Source organism: Trifolium pratense, linkage group LG1 (genome assembly GCF_020283565.1).
Source record: "Trifolium pratense cultivar HEN17-A07 linkage group LG1, ARS_RC_1.1, whole genome shotgun sequence".
In the NCBI taxonomy this organism is placed as follows: Eukaryota; Viridiplantae; Streptophyta; class Magnoliopsida; order Fabales; family Fabaceae; genus Trifolium; species Trifolium pratense.
Genome location: NC_060059.1, coordinates 15934532 through 15944645, shown reverse-complemented (window position 1 = coordinate 15944645; position 10114 = coordinate 15934532). Strand labels below are relative to the sequence as shown.

The 10114-nt window shown below is 34.9% G+C and overlaps 1 protein-coding gene across 2 annotated transcripts; it reads right to left on the bottom strand.

The window, feature by feature from the left end:
• Positions 1-480: 480 nt before the first annotated feature.
• Positions 481-7510, bottom strand: LOC123903008 (DNA-directed RNA polymerases II, IV and V subunit 9B-like). 2 transcript variants are annotated; one of them, XM_045952856.1, is made up of 4 exons: positions 7425-7510; positions 7117-7192; positions 1524-1682; positions 481-780 (listed from the first exon to the last, which is right to left on the bottom strand). In XM_045952856.1, exons 1-4 carry the CDS (start codon positions 7481-7483, stop codon positions 700-702), a joined length of 375 nt encoding a protein of 124 aa, XP_045808812.1. In that variant the 5' UTR covers positions 7484-7510; the 3' UTR covers positions 481-699. The 2 variants fall into 2 exon arrangements, with proteins under 2 accessions (XP_045808812.1, XP_045808815.1); XM_045952859.1 differs by lacking the exon at positions 7425-7510 and adding an exon at positions 7280-7418.
• Positions 7511-10114: the final 2604 nt, after the last annotated feature.

The window sequence follows — 10114 nt, the reverse complement described above, 5'->3', positions numbered from 1 at the left end:
ATTATACAATATTTTAAATATATTTTGTTATTATTGTTTCATAAAGTATATCAACCGAAAGAGAAATATTTTTTTTTAAAGAAATTAAGCATATAAAAATTAGTTTAATAATAATATTTGAAAGTTATATTTATTGAATTAATAAACTTAAAATATTGTAAAAAAAAAAAATACTTAAAATATTAAATTCTAAGTATCTTAAATAGTATTAATTTGATAAAAAAAATTATTAAATTAAAGATGTCCTTTATGTCATTTTACATTTATGTTGAATCGCTAATTTTACCAAACACTTCAATCAGCTTATCAGCTAGAAGCTATCAGCCATCAGCCACAAGCTATCAGCTAGCTTATCGGCCATAAACTATTTTTGCCAAACAGAGCCTAAGAGAGAAAATGGAGATCCTCCATTTCCATTTTATAAAAAATAGTAAGAGTGTGATTTTGCTAAGTAGAATATTGACATGAGTGCAGATTTTATTTAACAATACTATGAAGATTTTAGTTGGTAGAATTTTTCCATCCATCAAAGGATTTGTTCATCAATCATTTGATCAACAACTACAGTTAAAACAGGTAGTAGCACACATGCCATGTTTTCATATTAACTACAAAATTCAGTCTTTCTATTTAAGAGTGTACTACAAAATGTGTTAGATTTCCCCAACAGTTAAACCTTAATTTGAGCAGGCTAGAATCTCAGTCTTTCCAACGGTGTGCACAGCTTGGATTGCAGCAAACGAAGAAAAGCGTCATTCCCTCCTCCCCTCTTGCAGTTGCCTGCATATATAAAAAAATATACAGATGATCAGTGTGTAATTAAAACAAGGTTCCCGTGGAAGGACAGAAGAATGACATTGCAACAATCTGTCTAGAACTATGAACACTACAATGATGGAAACCGCAGCTTCCCGATATGCAAAGCTGAACAAGAGTAAAAATTGTTCAAAATTTATCTTAATTCTGCTATTGAGGTAGCCGGCCGATACTCCAGCTAATGAATGTCATTGCACCAAAACAAGATAAAGAATATAAATATGCTGTTGCAGAGTCATGACACTTTATAACCCTGTATAGTTCGTCTCAGGATTTGATAACTTAAGCAGGACAGAGCATAATATCTTCACACTATCAAATTGTCAAAACTCAAACCAGGGATTGAGTTACAAACATTTCATTTTTTCATTCACTGGTTATCCCTTGGCATGTTAATGCTTTCCTTCAACACAAATATTTATTTTTTCTTGCCTTCCTTCAACAACTCACTTCTTCACAAACTAAGGGAGCGAAAACTGACAAATGACTACTAATGCTAAACAAAGTCTTATATCCACAAAATATATAAACTCACTCAATAGTCAAGATTGTCATCAAAATCCCTATGACTCTAACACTCTAATTCAAAGACAAAATCAAGATTACAACCTCTCTTCCCTTTAATCATCTGAATACCAAAAATACAAAATGAAAAAAAAAAGAAAAGAAAGAAGCAACTCTTGAGTGCCATAGAATGGCGACTTTACCTGAAAAAACACAGCTTCACCATGATTGCATTGAATGCATTTAACAGCCTTGGTGCGAGGAAGAGTTGGATCCGCAGCTACATCCTGCAACACTCGAGTGCGGTCAGCAACAGAGTGGTGAATTTGATTTCTGTACACAATGAAGTTATCGGCAGCCTCCTGAAAAACAACAACACAACAAGTAAACAACTAATCAAACAATCATATACCATCTATGTTAATCACATTAGAACAAGAAAATGGTCCCTCTCAACACCAACTTCAAAACAAAGATAACAGACAATTTCACCCATGTTTAGCTACACTACACCCTAATTCTATAAAATAATCCTTTTTTCCTTTCATATCACTAAGCTACCCAAAAGGGGGAAAATGTTTTTCCACCCGAAATAAGCTTATAATGCTGAAAGCCTGAAACGTGTTTACAATAACAAAAACATGCACAAAATTTCAAAAGAAACTCAAAAAACACAATGTTTGGTTTTGTACAGCCTCCTGAACAACAACAACAACAACACAACCGGTAAACAATTGATCAAACAAGCATATACCATCTAACTTAACCACATTTTTTACAACAAAATTATCCTCTCAACACCATATTCAAAGCAAATTTGACCCATGTTTGGCTACACTCTATGATCAACACATTGCAAGCTAATACAAGATGATTGTAACTAACTTGTAGTACAAGTTATTGTATATAGCTAGAGTAGCTTAGCTTAGCATAGAGCTTTATACTTGTATATATAGATCATTAGTTGTACATTGAACTCATTTTTTCATTCAATAATGAAAGCTATTTTACTTTCAATTCTTTCTTTTCATTAGATTCTAACATGGTATCAACCGCCTTACCGATCCTCCATAACCGTTTTCTCTCTCCACCGTAACCGTTTCGCTTCCGCCGTAACTAACTCTTCTCTATCGTATCTTCTTCGTTTACAATGGTTCGTCCTCCACCGGATCCCGTTCTTGACAACTCTTCTCCTTACTATGTTCATCCCGGCGACGGTCCTACCTCCGTTGTTGTCACTCCTCTTCTCACCGGTTCCAATTACCACTCATGGTCTCGATCAATGAAGCGCGCACTTGGCGCGAAGATGAAATTTGATTTTGTTACCGGTGCTATTGCGATGCCAGCCGATGATTTTGATCCTGCTTATCGTGCTTGGCATCGTTGCAATCAATTGATTTCCTCATGGATCTTGAATTCTGTTTCACCTTCCATTGCTCAATCGGTGGTGTTCATGGAAAATGCAAGAGATATTTGGAATGATCTGCGCGAACGTTTTTCTCAAGGAGATTTAGTTCGCATTTCAGAGCTGCAGCAAGAAATCTGTGCTTTGAGGCAAGAAACTCGCTCAGTTACTGATTTTTACTCGGATCTCAAGACTCTTTGGGAGGAATTGGAGTTGTATCTTCCAATTCCTACTTGTACCTGTCACCATCGTTGTTCTTGTGAAGCTATGCGTGCTGCAAGACGCAATCACACCTTGCTTCAGACGGTTAGATTCATTTCTGGCTTGAATGATCGTTTTTCCACAGTCAAGTCACAGATCTTGATTATGGATCCTCTTCCTCCCATCAACAAAGTGTTTTCTTTGGTAATTCAGCATGAACGCCAAGGTAATTCATCTGAGCTTGATGATTCAAAGATTCTAGTCAATGCTGCTAAGAATGGAAAGTTTGCTTCCAGTTCCAAACCTTCCACTCGATCTTGTTCATATTGTGGTAAAGATAATCATGTTGTTGAGAATTGCTTCAAAAAGAATGGTGTGCCACCACATATGAAGAAATCTTCATCAGCTCATAGTGCTGCAGTTGAGGGAGGCAATCATGATTCCAATGCAGCTACTCCTCCATCCATCTCTCAAGAACAGTATGATAAACTAATGTCACTTCTTCAGCATTCAAATCTTGCACCAAATTCTGTTTCTGCAAGCTCCAATCAGGTTGGTTCTTCCATGAACATTGATCATACATCAGTGATTCATAAAGGTATTAATCTCTCCTCTCATAATGCATGTGTTCTTAGTACTTGGATAATTGATTCAGGTGCTAGTCACCACATATGTAATTCCTTGAATTGGTTTCAATCATACATTGAAATCAAACCTATTAGTATCAAATTACCTAATGGTAACTCTGCAATTGCAAAATACACAGGCACTGTCAATTTTTCTCCAACATTTGTTATCACTGATGTTCTTTGTGTACCAAATTTTTCTATAAACTTGCTTGCTGTGTCTAAATTGTGTAGTTCATCAAATTACATTGTTAACTTTTATGGTACACATTGTGAAATCCAGGACAAGAAGTGTTTGAAGATGATTGGTTCTGCTGATGAACATGATGGATTGTATCATCTCAATCTTACAGATAAAGTAGCTCATGTGGCTTCCATTGATGGTTCTAACCACACCTCTATACCTAAATCTGCTCTCTGGCATTTCAGACTTGGACACCCCTCCCATAGTAGACTAGTGAGCTTAAGAAATAAATTTCCTTATGTAACTGATGATCATAATGGAATCTGTGACATTTGTCATTTTGCTAGGTTTAAGAAACTTCCCTATAATAGTAGCTTTAATAAAGCAAAATCTGCTTATGATGTAATACACTTTGATATTTGGGGTCCAATTTCAATAAAATCTATTCATGGTCACTCTTATTTTCTTACTGCTGTAGATGATTATAGCAGGTTCACTTGGATTACTTTAATGAAATCTAAAGCTGAAACAAGGCAACATGTAATTAATTTGGTCAAAATGATACAAACACAACACAGTCATCAAGTCAAAATCATAAGGTCTGATAATGGACCAGAATTTTCAATGAATGAATTTTTTTTCTTCAAATGGTATTTTGCATCAAACAAGCTGTGTGGAATCTCCACAACAGAATGGTAGAGTAGAGAGGAAGCATCAGCATATTTTGAATATTGCTAGAGCCCTTTTGTATCAATCAAATTTGCCAAAACACTTTTGGTCTTATGCAGTGTTACATGCTACTTTCATTATCAATAGAATTACTACTCCTGTCCTTCAAAACAAATCACCATATGAGATGCTGCATAATGACTTACCAAACTTGCATGATTTAAAAGTTTTTGGCTCCCTTGCATATGCATCTACTTTAACCATTCATAGAACAAAACTGTCTCCAAGAGGCAGAAAATGTGTTTTCTTAGGCTACAAGCATGGTGTCAAAGGCACAGTTCTTTATGATCTTGAGTCTAAGGAAATCTTTATATCCAGAAATGTCACTCATTTTGATCACATTCTACCTTATATCACAGATAAAACCCAATTTCATTGGCATTACCATACCTCTATTGACTGTGATTCCCCACCTTCTCACTCACTTTCACCTGATACTACTTCACCCCTACAACCATCACCTTCTCCATCCACAGATACTAACCAAACTGACACACTAGCTACAAACAAGCCTGTAATAACTGACATTCCACCTATCACCTCACCAACTGAACCTCATGTTAGACCAGAAAGGTTGAAACATAGACCTTCTTATCTGTCTGATTTTGTATGCAATTCAACAGGTTCATCAACACAATCTTCATCTACAGGTACTCTCTATCCTATCTCCTCCTTTCATTCTTTCAATCAATTGTCTCCTTCATATAGTGTCTTCACTATGTCTCTCACACAACACACAGAACCTAAGACCTATAATGAAGCTTGTAAATCAGAAGCTTGGATTCAAGCTATGAATACTGAACTTGAGGCATTAGCTCGTACTGGTACTTGGAAGATAGTGGATTTACCACCCAACATTAAACCTATTGGTAGTAAATGGGTTTATAAGATTAAGCATAAGTCTGATGGCACTATTGAAAGATATAAGGCCAGGTTAGTTGCTAAAGGTTATAACCAGGTGGAGGGCCTTGATTTTTTTGACACATTCTCACCAGTTGCCAAGCTAACCACAGTCAGAATGCTCCTTGCTATTGCATCAATTAAAGGGTGGTTTCTACATCAATTAGATGTCAATAATGCCTTCTTACATGGAGATCTGCAAGAAAATGTCTATATGCAAATTCCAGATGGAGTTCAATGTACCAAGCCTAATCAAGTGTGTAAGCTTCTCAAAAGTTTGTATGGATTAAAACAGGCTAGCAGGAAATGGTATGAGAAGCTCACCTCCTTGTTAGTCAGGGAAGGCTATACACAATCCACATCTGATTACTCCCTTTTCACACTCAGTCAACAGAATAATTTCACAGCATTACTCATTTATGTTGATGATGTGATACTAGCTGGTACTGATATACAAGAGATCAATAGAATCAAAGGCATTTTAGATCATAACTTCAAAATCAAAGATTTAGGTGTTGTGAAATATTTTCTTGGATTAGAAGTTGCACATTCAAAAGAAGGCATCAGCATCTCACAGAGAAAGTATTGCTTAGATTTGCTTAATGACTCAGGCTTACTTGGATCCAAACCAGCTTCTACACCTCTGGATCCTTCTATTAAGCTTCATCAGGACAATGGTAAACCATTTGAAGACATAAGCTTGTATAGAAGACTTGTAGGTAAGCTGTTATATCTCACTAATACTAGACCAGATATAACCTATGCTACTCAGCAACTGAGTCAATTTCTGCATAATCCAACTGTGACACATTATAAAGCAGCCTGTAGAGTGATTAGGTACCTCAAACACAATCCTGGTAGAGGTCTCCTATTCCACAGAAATGCAGATCTACAGCTACTTGGATATTCAGATGCAGATTGGGCAGGATGTATGGACACAAGAAGGTCCACTACTGGATATTGTTTCTTCTTGGGCACATCTTTGATTTCATGGAAAGCAAAGAAACAGACTACCATATCCAAATCATCTTCTGAAGCAGAATATAGAGCATTATCTTCAGCAACATGTGAATTAACTTGGCTCTTGTACTTGTTGAAGGATCTACATGTTGAAAGTTCTAAGCAGCCAGTTATATTTTGTGATAATCAAAGTGCTTTGCATATAGCTTCCAATCCAGTCTTTCATGAAAGGACTAAACACATAGAGATAGACTGTCATCTTGTGAGGGAAAAGGTTCAAGAAGGGCTAATGCGGCTACTGCCCATTTCAACACAGGATCAGCTTGCAGACTTTCTAACAAAGGCACTACCTACTCCAAAGTTCAATTATTTCATATCCAAGCTTGGACTGCTTGATATATACCAAGCATCAGCTTGTGGGAGGCTGTTAAGTGATAATTATGATCAACACATTGCAAGCTAATACAAGATGATTGTAACTAACTTGTAGTACAAGTTATTGTATATAGCTAGAGTAGCTTAGCTTAGCATAGAGCTTTATACTTGTATATATAGATCATTAGTTGTACATTGAACTCATTTTTTCATTCAATAATGAAAGCTATTTTACTTTCAATTCTTTCTTTTCATTAGATTCTAACAACCACATTTTTTACAACAAAATTATCCTCTCAACACCATATTCAAAGCAAATTTGACCCATGTTTGGCTACACTCTAATTCTACAAAATAATCCATTTTTCCTTCAAAACCCTCTATAACTAAGCTACCCAAATGGAGAAATAAAGAACCTGATGATCGCAATTGCGGCAAGCATAGAGGAGAATTTTCTGTTCTTTGTCTTCCTTAGGGTAAAGAATGTTGTTACTGAATCAAACAAACCAAGGCTGTTAATTTGAAGGAAAAAAAAGGGTAAAAAGGAAAGAAGGGGAAGATGAAGAGGAACGAACGAACCATTCGCGGCAAAACTTCATTGCACTCATCTTGAAAGAAGAAGAAGAAGAAAACTTAATTCACACAGTTCACAGTTTCTCTCTTCTCTTCTCTTCTTTTCCCTCCCACTTCACTCTCCTTTTTACTCTAAAAAAATGGAGGATACCTGAACTCTTCACTTTCTATATGGAGCAGTTTTGCTCCATTTACTCCTTTTTGTTGCATAGATGTGTAACATGCGGTAAAAATGATTTCAAGGGGCAAGATCGTATGTGAAGGGTCATGTTGTCCTTGGATTACTAAGTAGGGTTGGTTTTTCGATAGGAAAACATGAGAGTTAGTTGGTTGTAGGACCAAGCCAATAATGCTTAGCTGGTTATTTGGGATGATCAGTCATACTGGGACTGAGACACGGCTCGAGAGCTGCAATGAGACTCACTGCGAAAGTCGAGTTAGACGACTGCATTGTCAGATGACATGAGCTCTGACCGACACCTCCACACTTCTAGCCCCAACCAGATATATCTTCTCAGTACACCATCAAACGGTAGGACAGTGTAAAGAGCGGCCAAGAAGCGAGATATCCAAGAGGTTGCCCTGATACTAGGGTTGATATTGAAGTAATTTGCTCTTGAAGGACCGACCATAATTCCATTCATCCTTTTTTATAAGCAAACATTATATATATATATATTAAAAAAGTTGATAATGTATCAACAATGGATTGGTCTAAGTGAAAAGATATTTGAGTTTCTTAAGCAAATAGTCAGAGCCTCAAAGGCTTGATCTTAGATCTTTGACGCTGGCATATGGAAAAATTTGGTTGGGAGACAATAATTCACCTTGTGTGCCCAACAAATTTCCCAATGAAGACTAGTCACCATTAAACGACGGTGGAAACTTTGTCGTACCTATAACTCAGTGACTCAAAAAAATGATAGTGTAATTAGTGTGTGCATTTTGTGCGAACTACTAGTATTACAAAATTGCCCTATTACAAAATTGCGCTTTGTGTATAGATGTAATTAATATTGACTTTCATAATTCAAACAAATTTAACATTAACATTAGTAATTTGGATTATGTTTGAAAATAATAAATACATTAATTTGGAATAAAACTTATATTTCGCACCTCCTTCACCGGTATATTATTAGTTTGTAAAATATAACATATCTTTCCTACATCAAAGATGAATAAAAACCATTATAAAAAAAAAAAAGAATAAAAACAACAAATCGAAGAGTATACAAGACTGAGAGAGAGGGAGAGAAGAAAAATAAAATAAAATTGGATCTTAATGGTTGTTTGGTCGATTTCAATTACGAAGAGATAAAATTTTAGAGACTCGCACCCGCCCGTATGCAATTATTCATGCCCGTTTTTTCACAATTGTTGACCAAAGACCCAATCGACTTTGAGTTAGGTCGTGAGTTCGTGCCCGATTATAACGATTTTGAGTTGTATCGTGGATTCGTGCTCAATCGTACCGCTAAACATTAATCTTGAATGAAAACTATAGTACACAGGCGACAAGCTAATCAAATTGTTCATAATTTAGCTCAACATCTCGATTTTATGCTCGCCCCCAAATTTTTAGTCATTGTTCATCTTGTATTGAACCTATTATTACGATAAAATGCACTAAGGGTGTGTTTGTAAGTCCAATAAGCTAGCTTATAGTTTATTGGACTAGCTTATAAGCTTGTTTGAAAAAAATAAAAGTGTTTGGTAAAAAGTTTTTCTCACAAGCTTATAGCTTTTTTTTAGATGCTATTTCGACTCTGTTTGGTAAAATTAAGCTATAAGCTAGCTTATAGCTGATAAGCTAGCTGATAGCTGAAAAACTAGCTGATTGAAATTAAAGTGTTTGGTAAAATTAGCTTTTTAAATGATTGATAAATATAAAAAAGACATAAAAGGACATTTATATGTAGTGGGTAGTTTTTGTTTTCGTGGGTAGTTTTTTATTTTATAAAAAATAATAAAATTAAATTAAAGGTTAAAAATAGAAAAACTGTAAAAAGCTATAAGCTATAAGCTCAAACGCTACTTGAAATAACATCTAAAAAAACTATCAGCTCGTGAGAAAAGCTTTTTACCAAATACTTTTATTTTTTTCAAACAAGCTTATAAGCTAGTCCAATAAGCTATAAGCTAGCTTATTAGACGTACCAAATACACCCTTCAAGTAGCGTTTGAGCTTATAGCTTTTTATAGTTTTTTCCATTTTTAACCTTTAATTTAATTTTATTATTTTTTTATAAAATAAAAAACTACCCACTAAAAAAAACTACCAACTACATATAAATGTTCTATCCGGTGGAATGATATGCCTTTGGAAATTAGAGAGCAATTTCATAGAAACAAGTTTGGTTTCTTCCTTCTGAGAAGGTTCTGGTTTATGTCCCCCTTCTCTCTTTTTGTTCTATCTTTTTTTAGTTAATCAACTTTAAAGGTGTTCCTTTATGCACCTTTTTGCAAATAAATAAATGTTCTTTTATGTTTTTTTATATTTATCGATCATTTAAATAGTTAATTTTATCAAACACTTTAATTTCAATCAACTAGTTTTTTAACTATCAGCTATAAGGTAATTTTTCAGCTATCAGCTAGCTCATTAGCTATAAACTAGTTTACAGCTTAATTTTACCGCTTAATTTTACCACACATAATAGCATCTCAAAAGAAGCTATAAGCTCGTGAGAAAAGCTTTTTACTAAACACTTTTATTTTTTTCAAACAAGCTTATAAGCTAGTTCAATAAGCTAAGCTAGCTTATTGGACTTACCAAAAACACCCATAGCCTAAGTTTGATTTTGTAAAAAAAAAATAAAAAAAAATAAAAAATTGGCC